At 47.9% G+C, this 27,245-nt stretch overlaps 1 protein-coding gene across 1 annotated transcript; it reads right to left on the minus strand.

Moving 5' to 3' along the window:
* LOC121046964 (retinal guanylyl cyclase 1) lies at positions 1-26,553 on the minus strand. Its single transcript, XM_040501746.1, has 7 exons — positions 26,420-26,553; positions 25,037-25,229; positions 18,687-18,858; positions 15,618-15,716; positions 14,959-15,050; positions 11,964-12,046; positions 1-676 (listed from the first exon to the last, which is right to left on the minus strand). Exons 1-7 carry the CDS (start codon positions 26,536-26,538, stop codon positions 1-3), a joined length of 1,434 nt encoding a protein of 477 aa, XP_040357680.1. The 5' UTR covers positions 26,539-26,553.
* Positions 26,554-27,245: the final 692 nt, after the last annotated feature.

The raw sequence follows: 27,245 nt of genomic DNA on the forward strand, positions 1-27,245 counted from the left end.
TCAGAGGGCTTCCACGTCACTGGGCGACGAAAGCTGCTTGAGCGAACTGCAACTGTGCTGCAGAGAGAGCGGCGTCGGCGAAGGACTCCTGGTGGCTGGCCACGACCGCAGTTCGCCCAGGTCTGACGATCCTTTGCGGCGTTCAACGTCCGACATCTCGCTCCCTTCTGACCAGGACGGCTGCACAACGGGGGCGGAGTTCTTGTCAGAGACGCGGTTGCTCTTTCGCAGCACCCCTCCCGTCGCAGCGGCCGTCGAAGCGGACGTCACGTCGGTTGATGCCCTCTGGCGGGTCTTGTTTGCCCAGGATTCGCCAGGACAAGACATGCCCCAGGACCGGGACGGACTGACGGGGCTCGGGCACGGACTGAGGTTATCCGGGAGGTAGGGTTCGATCGAAGACGCGATGGACGCTCGGCCAGCCGGGTTGTAGCCGCTGTGGATCTCGGCAGTGGACGTGGACGCCCCTGGGCAGTCCATGCTCTCGTCGCAAAGCTTGTTGGCGTATGGGGACAGCGGGGAGGGCGGAGCGTCCAGGAAATCGTCGGCCTTTTTCCGACCCATGGACTTGAAGATCTCCTCGTCTTTGAAACTGCGATGGAGACCGTCCGCGCTCGATAAACGCAGGGTATAAGCTCGCCATGTTGACAATCCGTGATACTGCAGAGTATCCTTGCTGATAACGAAAATAAGCTTTTTCTGAATTGCCTCACTAAACAGTGGGAAATCTAATAATGACGCCTGATTAAATATCTAAGCAGTGAAACGTTTCAGACTTAGATCATGGGAATTGCATGTGAGCACAGCGAGATGCTGGGTATTCACAACACTTTAACAAAAGACGCCAGGTGGCGCAAAAAACAGCAAAAAACACCAGGGAGAGCAATAGGGTGCTATCGCCTATCTTAGCCCGTAGCGAGAACTAAAGCAACCTAGCAACCGAAATGTGAAAAAAAAAGAAAGAATAGTAGGCAGGCGGTGCTCATGATTTTAGAACCTGGGCTATGATGTTTATTCAGGTACCGACTTATCCATTGTTATGTCTCTCCTCGGAGATAGCAGAGCATTTAAAAGGTGCTTTTTTCAGTTCTTTTGCAATGGATTAATATTTTTTGTGATATCGGTACGTAGAAGAAGATAAAAAGCAGCCACATGTTTGTTGATCCTTCTTGATATATGCTACTAATAATAAATACCTTTTAAACTCAGTAGTTGCCTGAGCGGAGGACAGAGGGCGCAAACGCATTCGCCAATATTAGGCTGCTTCAGTTTGATTGGTTTCGGTTTCAACGTTCACGCGGATGTGTTGCTGTTTTATGTCACTTTCGCTTAATTTCGTTTTACAAATATGCCTTTTGTAGCACAAAACCTCTAAAGCAATGGTACTAATACCCAATTCACACGGCAGCGTAAGGGTACCTTTGGCACAGGTACTGTAGTAAGGGGAGCTGGAGATTGTAATCACACGGCGCATAAAGGTCCCTTTCGCGATGAAAGGTCCTGTGTTAAACAGAGCTTGCCAAGCTCCCTTTACAGCTACAGGGAGTAGCCTCAGACCCACGAACTCAAAATAAAAATCACAGATATGTATATATTTTAATGCATTATAATAAATTGAATATATATATAAGTAGCAAATTATTAATTGATTGTGAACAAAAATGTGATGAAATAATACATTAACGAGGAACGCATACTCCAGCTTGCGGGTTGCAGCGGCGGCACGTGGAAAACAATGTCTGCTACGAACCCGAACGCGATTGACCACTGCGAGCTCTTTTTCGAGGTTGTAGACGAGTCGTCCGACTCTCCCGCCCAGGACTTTTTATCCTCGTCGTCGTCCATCCTTTACGATGTCGTGACTGGTGCAACCGTGAAACGCCGACGTGGTTCGTTTCTGCAGGGCACTATTTAGGTACTTCAGTGAGAACAAGAATGAATCTGCTAAACCGAAAGAGGTCGCCCACCTCGCAATGGAAAGTCGTAAACGCAGATGATTTAGGGCCAGTGTGGCCAGAAGGGTCGGGCGTTTTAAAGCAATCCTCATTTAGGTGCGCCCTTAGACTTAGAAAAAAATAAAGTGCCGCAACAGCGAACACAAATTATATTTAAGTTTAGATGTAATATTTCACACACAATTATCAAAAACTGCGGGTCAAACCGATTTCGAGGAATAATTGTTTATCATGTACCCCTCTTGTGGTTTAGCAGGAATGCAATCGACATCAACTTAAAGTGCTCCATTTATTTATCGTGTGTTTAAGAACGCCGTTTACTACAAGTACCTTCAGCTAACGAACCTAAGCTAAAGGTACCTTTGCGCAGCCGTGTCAATATGGAATAAGCCACCTTAATAATGACAAAGTGGTTTCGAGCTTAAATTACGGTCTTCTTTAAGAACACCTTTGATGTATCTGATTATATTTAGTTACTTTCGGCCAGGTTTGGCGCCAAAACCCCTGAACTGATGCACGAACGCTCAACTTACATGAAAAAAAAAAAAAAAGCAGGTTGAGCGTTCAATATCTGTCTCCTCCACGAGCTTCTCCATATAATCAGAAACAACTGTTTTCAATCTGTTATGAATACACAAGGCTATGCTTTCAGAAAACAACTCTCTTTGTCCCCTTCCTCAACAACCTAAATGCGCGACCGTAAATATACCTTGCGTTTCTTATTGCGAATGTCCCACCACTAATAGTAAGCGAACCCGAGTTAATTTTCATAAGTAACTGACCTTTGGATTCTCGTGCTGTGTTAGAATCATCTGCGTACTCAATGAGTGTAAATGAAAACGATGATTTCTATGCTTCGGATAGTCTCCTCACACGTATCCGGCACGCCGACGGTAAACAAAAAGGCACAACGTGTTACAACTTAATTGCAGAAGTTGTTCCATGTGCACATAATAATGTATTGCAATTAGGCAGTAAACGACGTCAGCACGGGGTAGCAACGAGTCCTGCGTGATGTAGCACGCAAAAACTAACTTTCTCGAAGGTGTGAGTGGAGACACCAGCTTGAGCGTCCCTTTCAATTATTGCTTACCGTGCGACTCATGGCGACAGCAAGACTTGGCAAGGACATCCCTCTTCTTCCCCTCTCTCTCTCCCTTACACTCACACTTTTTTCTTTCTTTTTCTCTCACACAAACACACACACAAAATTACTCATATACACATATACACACACACAAACGCACAAAAGACGCCCTCAAGACATGGTGTTCGGTACGTCACCTTTATTTAGTAACTCTGAAGTCAGCTGTTCGAGATGCAGATTACGTCCTATGAAACTATAGTAAGTCCGCATATCGCATGCAGTCTAAGCTGAACACTTCAGTGGTGATGATGCCCACATTTTTCTGTCACCCTACAGAAGCTGCCCCGAGCAAATGCTAATGACGGCACATGTTACCGGCATACACACAGTAGGTAAAGGGCAGAAAAATTGCTTCGAGAAGTCGGCGTCGCCAACATCCTTATTGCTAGGCTAGCTGCCATGTTGAAAACAGTTCATTTGTAAGATCAAGATAACGAGTGGAAATGATTGTCTGGCGCAGTGATATATGTGTGCAGTTTTGAGAAACATTTGCTACTGATTTTTTTAATTACTTGCAAACTTTAAATGGACGTACAATTTAGTAAATGACATTGTAAAAAATATTAACAACTTGATTGTAAATAAACTCTAAGGGAGAGATTACACCCATGAATCGATACAAGGCATTTTTACACATACCAACACTGGCGAATCCCGGAGACTAGCTGACCAGAGAGAAGCTCGTTAGAAGAGACTTACAGACGTTTTTGCAGGTCCGGAAGAAAGCTGAACAGTATCTAGACCAACCCGGATCAGCGTACATGTACTTTTTATAAAAGCACAATGCAAAAAACATGAACGCCTTGAAACACTTCTTCCAAGCAAGGTGGTCGCTAGAATTTTAAAACGGTAGTAATACCTAGGTAACAGGCGCCTCTGGAGAGAGCAGATGTTACACATTTCGAAGTAAGGCTCTGTGCTGTAGCCATAAAAAAATTGAGGAGTGCGTATACAGCCTAGAAATTAGTCTGTTCCAACGGGCGACTTGTCTCCCAGCTGAAGGTGATAAATTTAGCCAATGCAGTACAAACCGGAAGCCTGGGGTCTTTAACGTGCACTACGCAGTAGTGACACACGACCGGACGCCGTACGATGCTGCAGTCCTCACTTCAATAGTACGCAAGTTTTTGTTTGCTTGTTGTAACTGTTTGCATGTCCAATTTTGACGTAGCCGAATAGAGGCGCTATATGCGATTAATTTAATGGACGATTGGAAGAGGTTAGGATTCAGGACAATTCTTAAATAAGTGATAAAGTATGCAGATGTTGACGCAGATTATGCAATGTTGACTATAATAGGTTACAAGTCAAGAAGGTAGCGGCAATGCCCCTGAAAGTGGATCATATATCCCTCCGCCACCTCCGCATCCAATAGCGCCCCAACGTTTCCGTGTACGTCGCGGCAGACGTGCGAGAAGGGTCTTGCCTTTCTGTACATATTTGCTTTATCTTTCGACTTTGACTTAGCATTGTGGAAGCCACGAGAGAGAGGTTAGAGTTTTTCCCCTCCGATGGAAACAAATACGACTTTCCGGGATTAGGTTAACCACCTCCGATGGATACAAAGGCTGATTTCAAGGGCTCGGTTCTCCCTTCGATGAATACAAAGGTCGCTTTCTTAAAAAGTGGGATCGGAGACAAGTTGGCATCACTCTGTAGCCAATATCTATACATTGAAGCGGAACAAGGAGCGTTTCTTCTTTTGACTGCGGAGGGATTTAAAACCGGCGCATCACGCTTGTGGGAGGAGCTTCGCCTACCTTCTTAACTTGTAACCGACTATAGTGTATTAAGAGGATAATGTGACATGAGGTGTTTTTTAAACTTTTGATCACAGTATGAGCAATGAAAAGATGCGAATAAATAATTGTGCTTGTTTTAGGATTTAGCCAGGCAAAACAAATTGAATCCCAGAGTCAATCGTCTGGAAACATTTGCCTAGGTTTGCGCGAGGACATTCCCAACGGATCACGGAGCTCGCTAGCTCTGAAGAAATTCCATTGAATCGCTTCACAGGTACAAAAGTAAGCTTTTATCTGCCTGTGCGAAAAAGCTGGTGAGCATCTCTCCGAATCCTAGGGTTTTGCGGTCAGCTTTTATTTTTTTCGATGAGCGTATCTCCGGTGAGCAAAATTCCTCGGGCGGGCCGACTGCGTGAGAAACATATATTTCGCACACAAAACAAAATGACTTGAAGGCTCGAGCAGCTTGCTTTTCTTCAGATATTTTGGTTTTCTGAACAGCCATAGTGTCGTATTCTTAGTCAGACTATAATCAAAGCAATTGACACTGTTTTCCTTCAACTTAGGCCCTTGCGTTAAACGTGACGATGAAAAATACTTTCAAGGCATAGTTTTTTTACACTATTATACACCGGCAATTCAACACCGTAAAGCAATACGTTCAAAACGAAGCCTAAACCTTAAGTCTTCATTCAGAGTCTTCTTTCCTCAAGTCGTCGGGAGGGATGCTAAGTGTTTCGGCGTATCTTTTACGCTTGGTGACTTCAAGCAACAGCCAATGTTGTTTAAAGCTACAATCATCACTCCCAAAGTCTCGTCGACTAGGCGCTTGGTTGACTGGCCATGTCCACATGTCTCTCTTCGTCCTTGTTCGAGTTCTTGTTGACGTTAACCCGTAAAATCACTGAAACTCTGGGTCGGTTGCGCCCTCATTTGGAAACTCTTCTGGTTGCTGCACATTCGCAGCTTCCTGCAGCTGATTTGTAGATTAAGCGGCGGTAAAAATGTTAGCATCTTGATCTTTTCCAGTGGAAGCGACGTCCTCAGTTGCTCGCTCTGCCTCTTCGGCATCCATGTTAAAGTTCGCGTCTACCACCACGACGGCTTTAACAGTTCTTGCGTATGTCCTCACGCAGGCTTCACTCTCATGCCCGACCTGGTTGAACTTGGTGCATGTGGTACGCCGACATTGAAGGCACTAGAAGGTTCGTCCAGCAATCTTAATGAGCTGTCTTCAAAGAATCTCAGTTGATGAGGCATGACTTCGATGGTCATACCTTTTTTCTGCGTGTGATGTTGATTACATTGTGGTGGATTCAATGCCCTCAATTGCTTCGGTCATTCAGGTCTCCCTGGAGATACAGGTGACTTTACCGGAGTGTTTTAAGGCCTTCCGGACGTTTTCATCTGGGACGTAAAACGGCACCCAGTGAAGCCGCAGTCGGACTTCGTGAGTTTTCAGATCTAGGTCTTAGATTTTTTACCTTTTTCCGATGTCCAGCATTCACCGTTTTGCCTCGGGCATCTTTAGCGTTAGCATCCACACATGGTTAGGTTAAAAATAACTAAAGGCATGCGACGTTTTTGATCACTTTGTACTTTGTCAATTCGTCCTTGAAATATGTGACGCTACTACGGCCGTCTTTTAAAACCTCAGCGCAAAATACGTAGTGTATTACTTGAATTCTTGTCCAAGACAAGCTTGCCATTATTACCAGCGTCAGAAAACTGATACCGCAGCCAGCGTTGGTCGTTATTGCCACTCCTGGGGTACAACACTTGTCAAACACAAAGTTGGAACGAAAGTTCACGGAGCGCGCCGACTGGACTTCTGTGACTAAAACACTGCGTCATCGTCACGAGATTCAAATAGGATCGCTGTGGCCCGAGCTTTCTAGCGCCCTTTACGAACTCGTGATTCTGCGGACGATACGCTTGAAAGCAGACAGAAAAATCGGGCAATCTGGACAACGTTCTACGTGTGCCGGCTGATGTGCATGCCCCATATGTCCTAATACACATACCACATTATGATTCTTCCCGAAGCACACGTAAAGGCAAATAATATTGTAGCGTGTGGACTACATAAATATTTAATATATACATATATACATCTAAAAAGCGTTAAGCGGCCGAGTGGCGAAGCTGGGACGAACGTCGTTTCCAAAGCTGTCTCGTGCTGCTTGTCCTCTTCCTCTTCTTCTCGCGCCGGCTGATCACTACAATATCCCCCCCCCCCCCCCTAGCTTGGAGGCGCAGTGACCAAGCGTTTTCTTTTTAGCGCTAGGAGCAACCGTGTCACGCATAGTTTTTCTGGGGACGCCTGGTCGAGGTCGGATGAGAAGGAGGTGGGAAAGGCGGTGTTGCGGTTGAGTCCAGGTGGGCGGGTTTGACTCGGTCGATAGCTACGACTTGTTCTTTGTTCTTAACAAGGATCGTGAACGTCTTTGTATCTCTGTGTATAACGGGGAACGGACCTTCATACGGAGGTTGGAGTGGCGTTTTGACGCCTTCGTTTCGAAGAAAAACGTGTTTACACTTTGCGAGGTCTGTGCTGATAAAGGTGCTCCGTGTGGAAGGAACTCGTGAAGGCACAGGCCGCAAGTCCTGCATCAGGAGCCGCAACCGATGAACATAATCTTCCGCGCTGGCAATTGCGGGATTGCTGGCTTTGTGAAAGAACTCTCCCGGGATGCGAAGGGACGTCCCATACACCAACTCCGCTGCGGTGCAGTTCAGATCGCTCTTGAACGCTGTCCGAATGCCGAGCATAACCAAGGGAAGGGTCTCTGTCCACGAAAGTGTTTTATCTTGGGCTTTGATGGCCGCTTTCAATTGCCGGTGGAAACGTTCGACCATTCCGTTGGACATCGGATGGTAGGCGGTAGTGTGTATGTGGTGTGTGCCCAAGAGCTGAGACAGATTCTGAAACAGTAGCGATTCGAATTGTCGTCCGCGATCTGTTGTAATGGTCTCGGGTACGCCAAACCGGCTTATCCACATTTCGACGAGCGTGCGGGCGACAGTCTGTGCTGTTATGTCTTTCATGGGGGCCACTTCTGGCCATCGAGTAAACCTGTCAACGCAGGTCAACAGGTAACGGCAGTCGTGCGATGGGAAAAGCGGGCCGACAATATCGACATGAATGTGGATGAATCGCGCGTCAGGAGGGTTGAAGGCGGTCAGCGGGGTCACAGTATGGCGTTGAACCTTGCTTCGTTGACATTGGATGCATGTTCTTGTCCACTCTCGCACTTCTGTATTCATGCGTGGCCAAACGAACCGAGATCCCACGAGTCGTTGTGTAGCACGAATTCCGGGATGAGACAGTGAGTGGACAGCCTCAAAAACCTTGCGACGGAATTCTAGGGGTACAAACGGGCGGGGACGGCCAGTGTACATTTCGCAGGCCACAGTGACAGAAGAACCATGCATCTGGATGCCCTGAAGGTGAGTGTTTTAGATGATGTTCGTAGGCGTTGGAGTTCTGTGTCTTCTCGTTGGGCTGCCGCAAGTTCCGTGTAGGATATCTCGGGACAGTCGGAGATGCAGAGGTTGACACCTAGCCTGGAAAGTGCATCGGCTGCGGTGTTGTCAGAACCTTTCACGAATCGAATATCAGTAGTAAATTCTGATATATAGAGAAGGTGTCGTACTTCTCGAGGCGTATGTGCCGCGCTGTTTGATGTTAGTGCGTACGTGAGAGGTTTATGATCAGTGAGAACATAAAATTGGCGGCCCTCGATGAAGTGTCGAAAATGTCGTATGGCGAGGTAAATAGCAAGGAGCTCTCGACCAAATGTGCTGTAGCGAGCTTCAGTGGCACTTAAACCCTTCGAAAAAAATGCGAGAGGATGCCAGGTGTTCCCAACCAGTTGTTGGAGGACAGCCCCGACGGCGGTGTCTGAGGCGTCGACGATAAGAGAAATGGGCACGTCACTTCTAGGGTGCATCAACATGGTGACATTTGCGATGGCCTCTCTCACTGCTCTAAAGGCGTCCTCCGCTTTCTGCGTCCATTGCAGCGGTGTTGCCTTCATCTTTGGGTTTTGGAGGAGGTCGTATAGCGGTTGGGACATATGGGCGCAGTGAGGGATAAACCGACGATAAAAGTTGACGAGTCCAAGAAACTCTCGAAGTTTTGTTGCTGTTGGTGGTTGGGGGAAACTGCGAATTACTGCCACCTTGTCAGGAAGCGGTTGGATTACCCGAGAATCTACGTGATGTCTAAGAAAATCTAGCTCCTTGACACCGAACTCGCACTTCGTCGCATTTACAACCAGGCCATATGTTGCCAGTCGTGTGAACAGTTGCCGGAGGTGGCTGGCATGCTCTTCAGACATGGTGCTGAAAATCAGGATGTCGTCCAGATATGCGAAGCAGAAGGACATCCCACGCAGCACTTGGTCTATGAACCGCTGGAAGGTTTGAGCTGCGTTGCGAAGGCCGAAAGGCATTCGCACGAACTCGTACAATCCGAACGGAGTTGTGACTGCAGTCTTTGGAATGTGTTCGGGTTCGATGGGAATCTGGTGGTATGCTTTGACGAGGTCTATTTTACTGAAGATCGTAGCACCCTGAAGTAATCCACCAAAGTCTTGAAGATGGGGTATAGGGTAACGGTCGGGAACCGTAGCTTGGTTGAGGGCCCGATAATCCCCACATGGTCGCCAGTCGCCCCCCTTCTTTGGCACCATGTGTAGAGCTGAAGACCAGGGACTCGAAGATGGACGCACATACCCGAGTTCAAGCATATGCTCAAACTCGTGTTTGGCAATCTGAAGTCGTTCTGGTGGCAGGCGACGTGGGCGTGCAAAGACAGGAGGGCCTGTTGTCTTAATGTGGTGGGTAATATTGTGTTCAACCGACCGTTGAACCGTGTTTGGCCCGAACACAGAGGGAAACTCGTCCGCGATGCTTTTCCACTTTGAGTCGGTCTCCGCACGTGGAAGAAAAGGACTCAGAGGTGGTGTCTTGGATACCAACACTTGGACGCGAAGTTGCGTCTCGGTATCGATGAGTTGATAGTGCCGTAAATCGACGGTGAGACCGAATCGTCTTAAAAAGTCCGCCCCGATGATGGCCTGCCTCACGTCAGCGATCATGAAGATCCAACGAAATGTCCGCTGGAGACCGATGTTCAAAGTCAGTGACTTTTCTCCATAGGCTTTTATTGTGGATCCATTCACCGCTTGAAGCGGGGGAGTTTCTTGTCGATATCGGCGATCCTCTGATGTAGGAGGGACTACACTGACTTCGGCGCCAGTGTCTACTAAATAGCGAACTTTGGTTGAATGATCGGTCACGTAAAACAGGCGGTTTGATGATGTAGGGCTCTCGATGTTTGCCGCCTTCAGCGAGTGCCCATCCCGTTTTCCGAAAAGGAACATGGCTGTCGGCACTGGCGAGCAGCGTTCCCATAACGGAGGTGATACCAGCACTGCTGTTGCTGAGTAGAGGCACTCGACGAGGTGGTGGTTCGGTTGTCGACATTTACTCGACGGTTGGCAGTAGTGACTTCGGTACTGCGCGATGATCTTGAGGGTCGTTGTTGAATGTTTCGAAACTGTCTGCTGAGGTCGTCGATCTTCTGTTCCATGCGCACATAGGCTGCCAGGAGATCCGGGGCTTGTGGCTGGGCGTTGTGATCAGCCACAGATAGGCGTGACGTCGGGTTGATCGTCTGTGAATGGACGGATGATATTCCAGGTGAGTAGACGTCCATCATCTGGTCTGCCATGCGAGCCAGTGTCGTGACGGACTCCGTGGTGGTAGTGGTCAGGACGAGCCTAATTTGCTGCGGCAGACGTTGGAAAAAAAGTTCTCGCAAGATTGACGTGTCCATAGTCCCTGCCTTATCACCGAGAAGTTGCTCCATTCGTCGGAGAAGTTCTGTGGGTTTTCTGTCTCCCAACTCTTCGGCTGTAAGCAGCTGCTGTATCCGTCGAGGCTCAGAATCCGTCGTACGCCGCACGAGTTCCGTACGTAACGTCTCGTAGGGCTGTTCTTCAGGCGGAGAGCGCAAGATGTCACGGACGATGGCTGCGGTTGACTGGGAAAGAGCGGCAACCACGTAGTCAAACTTGGTAAGAGAGGATGTGATGCGATGTTTGCGAAATATCGACTCGGCAGTTAGAAACCATAGTTCTGAATCCGAAGACCAAAATTCTGGAAACTTGATCGGGGCTGCCGTCGCCTGTACCGCGGTGGGCGTATCAGAAGAATCCACGTCGTTGCGAACGTCCATTGTGAAAAAATGAATGTGTTGAGTAGCTCACCAAGAACACAGCTGATTATAGGCAGCTTGCAGGAGGCTGATGTCGTTTAGATCGGGTCACCAATATGTAGCGTGTGGACTACATAAATATTTAATATATACATATATACATCTAAAAAGCGTTAAGCGGCCGAGTGGCGAAGCTGGGACGAACGTCGTTTCCAAAGCTGTCTCGTGCTGCTTGTCCTCTTCCTCTTCTTCTCGCGCCGGCTGATCACTACAATATGTTCTTCAATACCCCGAGCCACTATTTGATGTATTTTAAACAAAGTTAAGGTATACTTCACTAAATAAAAACACTACTTACTGCTGGAGTTTCGCTTGGTTGCCATTTAGTACCACTCCATATAAGCTTACGGAATTGTAGTCATCCTATTTGGCTCAAAACGATAGCCCAAATTAAAGGGTAGTCATCTCAATAATTTATTATTTATTCAATTGGTTTACATGCTTCAAGCATTTCGGTAAACCTTAAACAACTATATTAGAGATATAAGCCAAAAAAAAAAACAGGGACAAGAAGAACAGTACCACACCGGATAGGGCGCCCTATCTTGTGTGCCTCTCACCTTCTTCTCCTCGTGTTTTTGGCGTATATTCCCATTATGAATCAAAACCAACTAGCTAAACTTGCAGTTTTAATACAGTTCAACAACTATGCAACTTGATACGTAAAATCAAATACGAAATAAGGACTTACCCATGATTGTTCCCACTGAGAGCATGAGAGCAAAAAGAAGGCAGCTGAATACCGGTCGCTTTCTGGGAGATAGAACGCGGAAGTGTCACTGTGACAACTTTCAAATTTCGCTCATTTTTGCAAAAAAAGTAGGTTTTCTTACTCGTCGTCGCGAGGAGGAGACGGAAGAGCTTTGTTGAACCCTTGCTTGCCAGTAAGCCAGTAGGTTGGCTGACGACCCCGCCCCTGCGCAAAGCCAACTTGGATTTCACAAAGCGCGTCATGCTAACCATCAAAGGCATAGTTGTGCGCGTTACTTAAGAAATACGCCTCATGTGCATTATCTGCCCGCGGAAATATACGCAGACCCGTAGCGACGATCGGCGATCGTGGCTACTTGTCCTTGATGCGCCTGGGGAACCGCGGATGTATCATAGTGAAAAAGCGGAGAGCTTTCGAAGGAAAGAGGGTACAAAATAGTCCGCTATACTTTCAAATGTTCGTACCGAAAAGCTGGCTTTTGACTTTCTAACCTTTTTCTTTTGGCCAACTGAACGATATGGGATTAGTAAAGTCCCAATTTAAAATCATTTATCCGAGCACAAACTTCGTTTGATGGCCCCTTTAAAGCGCAACTCCGCTTCATTTTTGGTTTTGAAAAAAAACAATGCAGTCCTCTTCAGTATCGCCTAGGAAGACCAAACGTCAAATATTACGACGCAGTTCTGTCTAAATGTTTCTTAAACGGCCCGGCAAACTTTGCAACTCGCCAAGTTGCCGAACTCGGCTGACTCGAGCGGTCGAATTCAGGCGCAACCAAGAGCGCAGTCAAGGCTACGGCATGGGCGGAGCCAACATTGAGCTAAACGTCATCACCATGGCCCCCTTTTGCTTGTTTTTACTTCTCCGATCGAGCGTAGCGCATGACGTCAGCAACGTTTCCTCTCGGCGCTCAGCGGTGTCCACGTGATTGGCGTACGCGCCTGTGCAGCGCGCTTCTTGGGAGCAGACCAACCGCCCGCCGTGGTCCCGCCGTTACCGCCGTCTTCCGCGTCACAACCACCGTCGTCGTCTCACCGTTTGTGATTATTGCTTCTCGGAGTTTCGTCCACACTATGGACACAACGTGCGCGGAGTCGCAGACTTACGCCGCAGTTGTGCAGACGTCGTCGAATGCCGTAGACACCAAAACGCGGCGAACAGTGCGGTGCAGACGACACTCGCGCCTGCCGCACGCCTGCCCTTATCCCGCCCGTCGTTGGGCCAAGGATCACGTGACATCTCGTACCACGTGATGGCCGTGTACTTGGCGGCCCGAGGCCAATGTTGCCGGACGGGGCCGAAGTTTCAGTTTCGATTTCCGCTCGTGTTTAAAATTATATTTAAAAATGTGTATCCCATTTTTCGCGAAGCAAACGACGTAGTGTCTTTTACTAGGGCGTTTTAATTCGAAATCACTCATTATCCCGAAATCTTGGGAATTGAGCGAAGTTGCCCTTTAAACAGAGTATAGTCCGGCAGTGCCAAGGTTACTGTAGTGGCGAGCGTTGCCGCTTAGTGGCGTCAACGCGTGACAATCTCGCCTAGAAGTAATATCCGAGGACTGTACGCCCTATGGCTTTTACATAGCTTGCCCGTAACGACATTCACGGCAATGACGGTATTTCATGTGATACGAGCGTTCGGTTAACCGTGTTAGTTTCATAACGCAGAAGTAGTAGTAGCTCAATGAAACCAGCAAGAAGAAATAACCATTAGTACAGACCAATGGCGACATTTGCAAGTATGTATATAAGGTATTCACGGGTGCCATATTTGAGTGCGTTATTCACAGCGCATCCTAGGGGTAAGGTAGTTTTATGGTTGGCCTTGCAGAGGCCCCTCATATCCAGATCGACTTCGTGCCTATCGCCTGCAAAAAAAAACATTGATGTTGATTCTGTGAACTGCGCGCTCCGGAATCATTGTGGAAGCTTTAATGTATAAGGAGTATTCGCTGGGCGCCATATTTGTGGGTGCTGTCGAGAGCGCGTGCTCAGAACGAGCCCACATTAATAGGCTGCTAAGACCGGCAATCCTGAGGGTGCGGAATGCACGTTGCAAAAGAACTGTGGAAGCTCGCCATCAGCACGCGCTGAGCAGTCGTGCACACAGCTATGGCTGCCAGTGAATACTTCCTATAGGGAGTATTCACTGGGGGCCATAACTGTGTCTACGATTGTTGAGCGCGTGCTGACGGCGAGCTTCCACAGTTCTTTTGGAACGTGCATTCCGCACCATCAAGATTGCCGGTCTTAACAGCCTAATAATGTGAGCTCGTTCTGGGCATGGCGCTCTAAATATTGTCCTCAAACATGGCGCCCAGTAAATTGTCCTCAAATATGGCGCCCAATAAACACGTTAGCGTTCTCCGTCAAGTCACATTGAGGACTAAGTAACTTCTCGAGCGAGCCATATTACCGCGAACTGGCGCTGCTTGCCCGAAACTCATGACATGAAGGCATTTCAACGGAGATTTTTCTGGTGTGCGTGTATTTTCAGTGTGAGTTTACTTTGCGCTATTTCCTACATTATGAATACCCAACTCGCCCAAGCATCCTTTTTAATAAATTCCAACGGAGATTTGCAGACCACCACCAGGCACACTTTTTAAATCTGTTAATTCGTTTTAAGGTTAGTTTTCTTTACCTCTCTGCCGGCGGCCCAGAAACACTAGTCTATAGACTACTCCTTCTGGGTTGCCGGCACATCATCGACCACGTCTAAACAAAGAAATAAGTACAAACATTTTGTTTCCGTACCCCTTTAGAACTACCTGTGTGGTGTAAAGTGCTCATTTGGAAACTAAACTAAAAGGACAAATGGTGCCTGCCAATATCGTTTTGAAGTGAAATACAAGAAAGTGGAAGCGCCAACGATGTGGGGAGACAAAGAATGTGCGTTGTTTAAGCTGAGGAAAATATTTACTTGCGAGCTTCCGCTAGCTCGCGGAACTCCATGTGACGATTGAGGCTTCCGACAAAATATATCTTGGAATTATTTCCGCTAAGTTTTGCAAGGCATGAATGCGCTAAATTTGCGCCACTCTTTTGGGGGATATATTTTTGTTTTTGCAAAACCCTAGTCGTATACATGTTTAGTCTAAATATAACACTCACCTTGAGCACAATCTCGCCCCTGTACTTGACATGGTAGCCGCCAGCCTGCCTCAGCTTTCTCTCTGTGGTTCGGCTGATATGAATCCGGTATGCTGGGAAGGAGACGCCGCTCATCAGCCTTCTTTAGAGCCCCTGAATAACACATCAGCCAATATGAACAAAATGACAAGGCCGGCCCCTTTCCCTTTCATACGTCATGACTAGTGGTTCTGCGCAGCGCCGCCTAGCCTGGCGTCTTGCAGCGTCTCACAAGGAACGCGACGCTAGCACACGGTGACGCCAAGACGGACGCAACTTGCGCTTTTGCGGCGGCTCTCCTTGAGCTTCAGCGCGCCTGCCGCTTTGGGCTGGTCGGGAATTCACTAACGATGACGTCATGTGCAGGCCTTGTCTTCCGACTCCTCGTCGAACGCTGACACAGCCCTTGTGTCCGATACATGCTCAATGTACGCTGCCCATACAATGGCGGACTCGGATGATTGGCCCGGCAGCCGCTAGATGGCGCCCACTATCGAAAATTGAACCCGTTGTACACTAGGTATAAGGAAAAGTCGATGCCCAAAGGACAATCGGCGAGTGTCGATACTCTAAGTGAGGATTACCTTTGTGTCCTCCCATAAATAGTTCTCGCGTGCGGGGCAGCGAGAGTAGGAGGTTACCTCGGCCCGTCGACTCCATCCGAGAGGCGGTGTTCACGGTGTCCCCGAACAGACAGTAGCGAGGCATCGTCAGGCCAACCACTCCAGCCACCACAGGACCTGCCGGTTGCAAAAGTGGCCTGCTTTCAAGAGAATCGGCCTTCAGCGTTGTGCTCTTCGCTGGGAACGAATTCCTAGTTGAGCGACTGCAATTTATAGCATAATATCGAAAATGCCATTCGTATGCTCGAGTCGTGCTGTGTGCATTGGGAGCGACTGAGCAAGACTCAAGGGTTATCTCTTTCCAGTTTAGAGATCACTATATTGACAGTCATGTGTGCCCTGCGGTCAAGCGCGTGTACTCTAAAAATGTAAAAATGGTGTTGCAGAGACTCACACACATGGGTTTACCTTTCCAGTAGTTTTATTCCGAGTAGTAGTACCCATATTTTGCGTGAAAAACAGGTACTGCTTTGAAAAACACCCTTTATTTTGAAGGGTGTAAACGTGGTGTGGAAAAGGGTTCCACGGCCTGGGCGAGAACACCGCACCGTAGAACTGCCCTAAAACACACTTCAAACAGCTTGTTTTAGCGACTAGGTCAGATAATTATGACCTGTATTATTGCGTTCTACTTGTAGATAGATGATTAAACTTATATTTACTATGCTTTACGTGAAATATTTACAAGAGCAAAGAACGTAATGTACTCTTCGTAGTTGCAGAGATGGTTTTCTTCAAATTAGGGTATCTGCACTGTCCAGTATACAGGGCGGTAAAGCAGTCAACGGGGTCGCTATTCCCATGCCATACGTGGTCATTGCGTCTGTGTTTCCTGTTCATCTGCACGTCTATACTGCAGGTGTTGCTTGCTGCTTTTAACATGTTGCTTGTAAAATACCACGCCTTGAATGCTGCTAAGATCGCCAGCATCCTATTTTTAGTGCTCACCAACATCCCAAAAGTATTCCTGTAATATCCTAAGCAGGGGTGAGCAAAATACATGCAGATATATGTATCGAAATACAAATACAAAATACTTCGTCAGAAATGTATTTAAGTACAATTCTAATTATATTTTCCAAAAAAGCATTTAAATACAAGATACAAATACAACCAAATGTATGTGGTGTCCTCCAAATACTTTTCCAAATACATTCCTCAAAATTTTCGTCAGCGATTTCAGGGCACCTGCAACGGGTTTCTTGGTATCTCATTTTACTTTTGCATCGCACACTCGGGAGTTAGTTTGCGGGGCTCTAGTAACGTAATAGAAATATAATCACAAAAAAATGTAATAAGCTTGGACGTAATAGGTGAAAAAAGTACAGAGCTTCAAGCAGATTGTTTTGTCGATTACATTTTAATATAGACCAATAAAGAACCGGGACGACCAAGACGCGCAGCACTAGCTAGAAAATTTTTTAATGTTGCAACTCGCACCAGTTATGAAAATCTGGACGACCCGCGCATTTAGAATGTTCCAGGAAAAATAATGGATGGAAATCAGGCTGGAAAGCATCACGAGTTGTCACAGGCACTTATTTAGCCAGTCTGCCTATGAACGTCGATTTCGTCCCTATTCTTGCTCTGGACCAGCACCGTAATTACAAAGTCACTAAACGCTTGTGCTTGATTGAGAGACACTGCATTCGGTGCAGAACGTAGTTTTCTTCCTGCTGTGGACAGTAACAATAAATTTGAGGAATGTATTTTCGCCCACAAAATTGTATTTAATTACAATTGTATTTGAAATACCCACGTTTTAGTATTTAAATACACAAGTCAAATACATTACCCAATTTGTAATTAAATACAAATTCAAAATACACAAAGTATTTGAAATACGTTTTTCAAATACTTGTATTTGAAATACTGGCCATCCCTGATCCTAAGGATGCTAGCCCTAGGGTAACCTGATTTATAGTCTTAAAGGTGTAAACTGTTTTTGCGTGTGCTCACAGCACGCGTTTCCGAGATTCGTTTGATAAAATCACAAATGTTGTTCATGGTAGACAATACGAATTCGGCAGATACACTTAAGACTGCTTATGTGTGGGAGTGCGAAACCATTACAGTACCTTTGATGAAATGTTTTTATACACTCAAGACCTGGCGCCACCTCTTCCCCATTGGCTGCGCCGTCATGTGCCCAATGACTCACGCACTAGGCACACCTTTAGTAAGCCAGAACCGTGAGCCGCCCTGGCGTCGGGAAAGTGTTTGCGTCTCGCACCCCGAAGACCCGGGTTTGACTCCCACCCACACCGTAATGTACCAAATTTTATTTTTAAAGCCACTATTTAACTCTGTTTACAGGAACCTACCTGAAAAAATTGACGTCATTCCGAGCATTTTTGACGCGTTTTTACTCTTTGCGCCGTCTGTCATTTTTGGTACCTTCACTCGGCCACGCCACAGACGACGCCCGATTTTCGCGCAATGGGGCATATAATGCTTTCGTATTAAAATTGCCTTACTCAAAGCTCGCCGTGATGACTAGCAAACAAATCATCAATGCAAAGGAAGGTCATTAAGAGTTGAACGTCATTTTGGATAATGTTTGAACAAGGTGTTGGCGTGTCAGTTTGGATAACGCACTACGTCGCTGCATAGGTTGCAAACCGTTACCGCGGAATACGGTAACAGTTTGCAAAACTTTCCTATTGAAAGAATTAAGACGGTACTCGTTTTTTCAGTGTGCAGTGCGGCCAGTGCATGTCGGTCTGCACACCAGTTCCGAGGCATCCTTCTTTTGTGGTGCGTAAAGTAAGTTTGAGGAAGGATCGATCTGAAAGAGTAGCTGATCTCTGTGGATCAAAGACTACTACACATATGTTACCATGCGGCGCGAAATGGCATATTTTTGTTGTTGTTGTAATATATAAAAGACAGACGGCTACGCTTTCATCAGCATCAATAAAATGGAGCATATTGTATACGATCCACTTCAGTGACAATGTACTGGCCAAGTGCGCATAAGTTTTCTTTCTTTGCTGCACCAGGGAAAAGCGAAATACGTGCAAACATAAAAGCAGCCTTAAAAAAGAAAAAGATTATTTTAGCGCAAAAATGAGAGAGGGGGCTGACCGGTGTGCAGGCCGATTCTGAGCATGAGGGGCACATTGGCCATGTGCCGGATCTTGAACTTTCCGCACAGGTGCAGCAGGTCCAGTGCCATGGTGGCCACCTGCTCGGCGTGGTCCCGGACACGCTCCGGCAGCCCGCCCACCACCATGTACGCGTCGCCGATCGTCTCCACCTTCGGAGCCAGGGCAGAGGTAGAGGATAATGAAGAGTTCATTCGACACCGTGAAGCAGCAGACCTCTTGCGTGAGACTCTGACTAGAGCAACGATGTAATAAACTCTTCAACGTGACGTCACTCTTGCCACCTTGATATTGAAAATATTTTCTTGCCAGTGGTCTGAAGCCTATTTGAAATCGCGGGCCGCGGTTTTCCGTCGTCTAATAATAGAGAGTTTTAGGGAACCGTTTCTACACATCCGATATAGTACGATGATCCCTCCGGCACAAACTGCGCATGCGCGGCCGCAGAATACTCGCACATGGGCAGTTGGTACTGGAGGGCCCATCGTACCGCATTGGATGCGCGAAACCCGTCCCCTAAACCTCACTAATATTGAAACAGTTCACGGCAGAGCAAAACAATGATCGTCTGAGCTTCCTGGCACCGTAGATAGAGCTTATAAAATCGCATTTGCGAACCGTAACGATCGCCAATGGACCCATTTAAAAAACCCGCCCCAACACCTGTCGGCCATTGCTTGATCACGCACAATGAGCATGTTTTGGACACGAGGGCAGTGTCAGCGTTCGGCGTGAACTCGTATCCAATCACGCGCTTTGTGTTCAACTGATGGATTGATGGATACTAACCAGAGCTGTGTACACAGAAAGTTTGGTCAATGGGAGGCGCGGGCAGAACCAGGGCGTGCACCAGGCGCAGAAAGTCGACTTGGCATGTTCTCTTGGCCAAAAAGAAGCCGAAAAGAATCCCCTAGTGGTGGTAGCGAGAAACAGATTTGGGCGTTTTAATAAGAGCGTAAGAGTTAAATGTAGTAACCCTTCATGGTTGAAAATAGGTTGCACGTGATGTTTCGATCACTATCATGTAGAAAGTTGTAAGAAATGAATGCGCCGCTCAACTCTGTTTTGCTCGCACAGAGTGTGACCGCTCGGAAGTCAGATTCCCGGCCCTCAGCACTTGGCGTACGGACTATGTCGATCGTTCCGCTCGTCACACCCTTCCACCATAGTTTTGGATGACCGTGATTGAAACATCACGTGCACCATATTTTCAGTCATTGAGAGTCACTCCGATGGACATATCAGGTTTGTTTCTCTCGACCACCGCCAGGGTATTATTTCGGACTTCTGGTTGGCCACATTCGAATTTCTCAAGATGCCCTGGAACACGCCCAGCCCGCTTTCGACCAATGGCGCCTCCTCATTTGTCTCCTATACTTCCCAACGAATGGCCAAACACTCTAGATATACGGCTTTGATACTAACGGCTGCTCTCTTTATAATGGGCGGTAGCTTGCGCCACCTTGCCTAAAAAACAACAACAAACACCAGAATTACCTTTGCCGTTTCAGGCCAATGCATTTTTGTATAACTACCACCAGGCCGTGAAGGTGCTTGCCAAGCAAACCTTTGAAGGACCGGACAAAAAAAAAAAAAAAAAGAAAAGAAGAAAAAACTAAAAACAATTTTTTGCTTTTTTCCTTGTGGGGGAAACGCCAATTTTCCTCTGGTGGAACCTTGTCGGCGTCAACTAACTGCAGTCCCACTGGAGAACGAAGCTGAGACCTTGAACCAGAGCCACGCGAGAAAGAGACCCAATTTCGCTCTGTCCCCAAGCTGTGTTATAGTTTGCTGTATTTGGTTCAATTTTCCGCATATAATGTCCACCATCACTGCAACATCTTCTTCGCAAGCAAAAAACCGCCGAAAAAATACAGGGACACAGACGAAGGGAAACAGGACAAGGCGCCTTGTCCTGTTTCCCTTCGTCTGTGTCCCTGTATTTTTTCGGCGCTTTTTTGCTTGCAATGAACCAACTGGCCCAAATCCCCACTTTACAACATCTTCTTCGTTTCCTCTTCACTTCTATAACCCACCCTTCCATCTTTTCCAGCAAAATCAAAGGCCACCGGTACGTCTGTCGCCTCCTCGAGAGGGGCAGGACTGACCTTCTTACATTTCAGAACCACATGCTCAGTTGTTTCGGCCTTCTTTCTACATCTTGCGCATTGTATCTGTCTCTTCAAATTTGGCTATAGACGTTTTTGGGTACAGATCCCACTGGCGTCACAGGGATCGGTAACGCCATCTGTCGTTGTGTGACAATGGTAAGTGTCGCAGTCTTTGATCACTTCTTTAATATGCAAATCGGCTGCGTATGAATGTAATTTTGTGGTTTATTTTTGGTAAGGATGTATAGACCGCGTAGATTGAATTATGACCACAAAACGAGGATCTCAGAAAAACACTTTGGTGCCTTTTTAAAGAGACACTGACAGGGATTTTATGCTCGCCAAGGTTTTATTTGTACATGACAAGTGAGAGCCCAAATACCCGTAACACAATTTGCGACACGAAATTCGTTTTTTTTTTTTTTAATAGCAATTGACAATTGGCCGGTTTGAGTCGCGCTCACTTTCTATTCCGTGGTCACATGGCGTTCAGACAAACACACCAAATATAATCAAAGTTGCAAGTAATTTAAAACACACACTCAAAATTAAAAAAAAAATGAAAGCCGTTTACAACTCCCTGTAACGCCGAATTAGAGCGCAGCTCTTGAGGAGGAGTAGAGAAGGGTACTGGGGGGTGGGTCAAGGGACCTTGGGGGAGGGGGGGGTCACGTGACTTTGGGGGGTCACGTGGCCTTGTGGGAATCACGTGACCTTGGGGTGTCACGTGACGATGCCGATGACGATGCGGATGCCGGTGACGTCATCAGTGACGTTGCTGATGACGTCATTAGTGATGATGCCGATGACGATCCGGATGCCAGTGATGTCATCAGTGGCGATGACGTCAACGGGGCGTCACGTGACCTCGGCGGGAGGGTATCCCCAGGTCACCTGACCCCGGGAGGGGTCACGTGACCTGGGTAACCATCGTGACCCTCGTGAGGATAACCCCTTATGAGGGCAACTCTCGTGACCCTCGTGAGGGTAACTCTCGTGACCCTCATGAGAATAACTGTCGTAACCCTCGTGACCCTCGTGAGGGTGTTCTCGTAACCCTCGTGACCCTCGTGAGGGTAACTCTCATAACCCTCGTGACCCTCGTGAGGGTAACTCTCATAACCCTCGTAACCCTCGTAAGGCTTACGAGGGTTAGTAACCCTCGTAACCCTCGTGAGGGTTACGAGGGTTAGTAGCCCTCGAGCTTCTCGTGAGGGTAACACTCGTGAGATTAACCCTCGTAACCCTCGTAACCCTCACGAGGTTACGAGGGTTACTCGCGGTTACGCCGATGGCGACGCCAACGGCGACGCCGACGGCGACGCCGACGCCGCTCAAGCCGGGAATGGGCGCCTAAGAGCTGTGCTCTAAAATTGGAAACTTATTTTCGTGACTTGTAAAAAGCTGTAAATACGTTGGTAAAAAAGGAGTTGCACACCCGACACGCCGCACCACCATGCTGATTCGCGCGAAGACGTCGACAAGTCGTCGCCCCTTCTCCTGGCTGAAGACATCCCTCGTTGTACGAATACCAACTGGTAAGAGCTTGAAAAACGCGCAAACATCATGCAGAAAGAGCTTGGAGTCTACGTTTTTCGTGCGACATGCGACGGGCGAGTTTCAGTCTGCTTCTCACAAAAAAGAAAAAAAAAATGGAGGAAAAAAAAAAGCTTTTTGCCTTTCCACTCTGGCGAAGAAGGAAGACCAGAGGAGCTGTACCGCGGAAAGTAACGGCCGACCGCAAGTAGGCAAGCCAGAGAAAGGGGAAAGGCTGCTGCCATCTATGAGCGACGGCGGCAACCAGGTACCAGGTACGTGGTTTGCCGCCGTCGCTCATAGATGGCGGTAGATGTCCAGAGTTCGGGGTCTTCATTTGTTTCCGGGGGACATGATCCTGGGGAAACCAGCCCTTACCAGCTCCAATGTAAAAAAAAATAATAAATAATAAATAAAAAAAAAATAAAAAAAAAACGACACGCGGTCGAGTGTAGCCTGGTGCCTTCCGTCAGGTCTCTCCTCTACATTTCTCCTCCCTCCCTAGTCCAGTTATGGTTTCGTTTTGCAGCAGTTGCATTTCTTTTTAGAGCGCAGCTCTTAGGCGCCCGTTTCCGGCTTGAGCGGCGTCGCCGTCGCCGTCGCCGTCGCCGTCACCGTCGGCGTAACCGCGCGGTGCATTATGGGTAAATTTTCCCGAAGGAACCCGAGGTCCTCCCGAGATCCTCCCGAAGGAACCCGAGGTCCTTCGGGAGGACCTCGGGTTCCTTCGGGAGGACCTCGTAAGGACCTCGGGTTCCTACCTCGGGTTCCTTCGGGAGGATCTCGGGAGGACCTCGGGTTCCTTCGGGAGGGCCTCGGGAGGACCTCGGGCTCCTTCGGGAGGACCTCGGGAGGACCTCGGGTTCCTTCGGGAGGACCTAGGGGGGGTCACGTGACGATGACGTCATCAGTGACAATGACGATGACGATGCGGATGCCGATGACGTCATCAGTGACGTCACTGATGACGTCATCAATGACGATGACGATGGCGATGCGGATGCCAATGACTTCACCGGTATCCGCATCGTCATCGTCATCGTCACTGATGATGTCATCGTCACGTGACCCCCCCAGGACCTCGGGTTCCTTCGGGAGGACTTCGGAAGCACCTCGGGTTTCTTCGGGAGGACCTCGGAAGGACCTCGGGTTCCTTCGGGAGGACCTCGGAAGGACCTCGGGTTCCTTCGGGAGGACCTCGGGAGGACCTCGGGCTCCTTCGGGAGGACCTCGGGAGGACCTCGGGTTCCTTCGGGAGGACCTAGGGGCTGGGGGGGTTACGTGACCTGGGGGGTCACGCGCCGATGACGTCATCAGTGATGATGATGATGACGATGCCGATGACGTCATCAGTGACGTCACTGATGACGTCATCAGTCATGATGACGATGGCGATGCGGATGCCAATGACGTAATCGGCATCCGCATCGTCATCGTCATCACCACTGATGACGTCATCGTCACGTGACCCCCGAGGTCACGTGACCCCTCCCCCCCCGAGGTCAACTGATCCCCCCAGTACTTTTCCCTCCTCCTCCTCAAGAGCTGCGCTCAAATTCGGCGTTACAGGGAGTTGTAAACGGCTTTCATTTTTTTTTTTTTTATGAAAAATACACGCGACGCTGTAGCAAAATATTGATTGGGTATTCGTTTGACAGCGTATTAAATCGCCTGGCAAAAAATAATTTTTTTTTTGGCGGGGGGGGGAGGAGGAGGTGTCTCATCTCTGAGGCGGCATTCATCGACGCGTGGACCACTGCCACCTAAGCCTATTTTTTCTATTGTTCTTTAACCAGCAAGATAAAAAACAATTATGCATGTCGTGTTCTCACTATCTGAACCGCTGACTCATTAGTGACTCGAACTGACTGAACTTACATGTGCCATGCAAATAAAATTATTCAGTTTATATGATAAAACTTCTTGTTTTATCGTTTGAAATTTAGTTGAGTGTATTGCTTAGTGTGTTATGAAGACACCCGTTTTAAGATTTGAGGTTTAAAAAAGTGTATTGTCATGTCTGATGTGAAGACACCCAGCTCAGCTTCGGTTCAGCTGAACTATGACACAAGGAGCGCGTCTCAGACTAGTGTTTACTTGGACATCAAATGTGCTCCCTTGATTTCCGGGTGATGACGTCATAAATGTGTAACGCTGCTGCTTGCCGCGATCTTGGTAGTGGCAGAGTAGCGGAGGTGGAGCAGCGGCTAGATGTGTATTGCTGCAGCTTGCTCGCAGCTCGACTGTCAAGGAAGCTTTTGCGACAGCGGGTTGGGACGCAGCGGCAATAGCTGCGACACCTGCTCTCTGTGGTCTTGTTTTGTTGAACTTCTACGACCGACCGTCAAGGGTCGCGGCATCAGACAACACGACAAGCCGGCTCCTGTGACGCAATTCGTTGTCACCTTTGAAACTCCTTTGCCTAATGAGAGCGGTGTAGGACACTAAAGGTCGGTTCTCACATGCAGCGAAGCGCTGATGTAGCGCTCCTCACGTGCCGTCAGCTACTTATCGTCTGCCATGAGCAACAGTTTTGACGGTGCGATACAAAGCTGGTGAACGCTCCCATCAGCACGCGCTTAGCGCGAGGTAAGCGCTATGCTTGTAGCGCTCCGCTGCATGTGGGAACAGGCCTTAAACACGCCTGTCGAACACGTGTTCCAGGCACGGTAGCTGGGCTCACCTTGTATATGTTGTAATGATTGATGGTGGAGTCAAAGGCCGTGTAGAGATCGTTGAGCAGATCGACGATCTCCATGGGCTCGCTGTAGGCCGAGATGGTGGTGAAGCCCACGATGTCGCTGAAGTAGACCGTCACTTCCTCGAACTTCTCGGGAATCACGGGCAGGCCTGCCTTCAAGGTTTCAGCTACGGAACTGCGCCGCCACTCGGCGGGAAATAAAAGATAATGAGTGCAAAATAAAAGACAGCGTTGGCGACGCACACTTAAGCTGAAGTCCTGCTTCGCCATAAGGAAATTGCCGTATGGTCGATTCAGTTTATAACCGAGTGTATAATATCCCATTCAGTCGGAATGGGAATTATTTTGGTCCTGGAATCGTGCGTATTGAGTCGAAATGCTAAACATCGAGGTAGTTTTAAAGCATAAAATAATTTTTAACGAAACCCCTTAGTGACAAATTAAGGCGCTTTATATCAGTTCCGATTTCGCTGATGACGACAGCCGACACTCTGTTGACGCATTTGCGCTTGCAACGTATTGTTCTCTGTATCTTTACCGGAAGCATCGAAACTATATATTAAAACTCCGTGTTTATGTCAGTCCGTACGTCCGTCTGTCCGTCGATTTACCCGCTACATTTCACGAGGAAATTGAGGTCCGGTGACGCCGGGCCTTAAGTGCGGCACCGCGACTTGACACCGTGATGACGTCACCCTGCCACGTAATGTCAGATAATAAGAAATTAATTTATGCGCTAAATTGGGGGGGGGGGGGGGAATTGAAGCGTCACACAACACCACGTTTTGAAACTGCGACGTCGATTTCCCCTCTAACTTTAGAGAGTTTTAGTAGATCGTTCTGATACCTCCGATAGCCCCGATAACGATACTATGCATGCGCAAGGGAGGCGGTGGAGGAGTATCGGGTATCGTTATCGGAGTCATGGGAATGATCTACTAAAACTCTCTTTTAACGGGGAATTTAAACGAGATTTTTTGTTCACTCCCCCAAAGGGCTTTTTCATGTTTTCTGAAAAAATAAATTTAAAGGGTCGCTTACTAGAGATTGCATTTCATGCGCTATAAAACTTTGAATATAAAGGTCGCTGGTACGTTTTTACATAGAATGTGTTTTATCAACCGATTTCCATTAGACAGCTTTTACGAGCATCTGTCAGGTTAATTTCTCCGATTCATTTAGCGGAGAAATCGATGCCACGTGAACAGGTCACGTTACTTCAAGTCACGTGACGTTAGCTTCTCCGAGGTGGCTCTGCGAGGTAGCACTTCGCACTCAGCACAATATTTGTTTACCGCTCTTTGTCTGTATCAACATGATCGAGCTTCTTTAATTTTTCTTCTTATTTGATTCGTCGATTCCTACCTGGGAAGCATGCGGTTGAGCAGCTGTTCGGTTTTCTTCTTCTCTTCGTCGAGCTGAACAGTGCGTTCCCTGATCAGGTCTTCCAGGTTGTTCGAATACTTCTCGAGCATCTGGAACATCGTTTCCACGATGTTGGACTTCCTGCGTTTCCGATGGGCAAAATGAAATGACACCACTGAACGAAACATACCTTTCGCATAAAACGTCCATCCATAAAATTGGCGCTTCGCGCGTCTTGCAAGTATCCTTGTCGTCGGAAAGCGCTAGACAAGTGTCACGAGCGATCGCTCCGCCGTCATTCGCTTCCAAGGGCCGCTTATTTGAGCCAATCGCCGCCATTTACTTCCAAGGGCTAAACCAGGCATGCGCCTCATGCTGTACTGCACGAGGCGCATTTGACGCTACTTGCAAACAGAAACGCATCAAGGGGTTTCATATTCGCAAAGCGTGCAGCGCCCTCTGCTGCACCGCAAGGAATGCCGGGAGCTGCTTCTATAGAAGAAGGAGGCTAAATTGCCAAACTGTGAGCACTTTTCGCGCGGCGCTTGAGCAGACTCCGATGCAGGTGGCGCGGCAGCAGCAACATGCCTTAGAGTAATCATCATGTACGCAAGAGGTTCGACTAGCGCTAGTGTCTATGGCACATCCGGATCCACATTGAAGCACTCAGCAACCAGACCACTTTTGTGGTTCTCCTGCACATTCCTACGGGAAATCTCCCGTGCATTTTGTCTCATCGCCGGAGAATAACAGAAATGAACTTTCTTGTGCTGTACTGCATAGGAGGAAACTTTATTCACGCTACAAAATTGACACTGCAGTAGTT

The sequence above is a fragment of the Ixodes scapularis genome, unplaced genomic scaffold (genome assembly GCF_016920785.2).
Source record: "Ixodes scapularis isolate PalLabHiFi unplaced genomic scaffold, ASM1692078v2 ptg001212l_1___fragment_4___debris__unscaffolded, whole genome shotgun sequence".
NCBI classification, from domain to species: domain Eukaryota; kingdom Metazoa; phylum Arthropoda; class Arachnida; order Ixodida; family Ixodidae; genus Ixodes; species Ixodes scapularis.

Coding starts and splice junctions, on each gene's coding strand:
- LOC121046964 (XM_040501746.1), bottom strand. CDS start 26,538: ATGTTCCAGATGCTCGAGAAGTATTCGAACAACCTGGAAGACCTGATC. Junction 15,051..15,617: donor GATGGAGTCGACGGGCCGAG/GTAACCTCCTAC, acceptor TCTCCTTCCCAG/CATACCGGATTCATATCAGC. Junction 677..11,963: donor TCTCCTCCTCGCGACGACGA/GTAAGAAAACCT, acceptor TTTCGTTATCAG/CAAGGATACTCTGCAGTATC.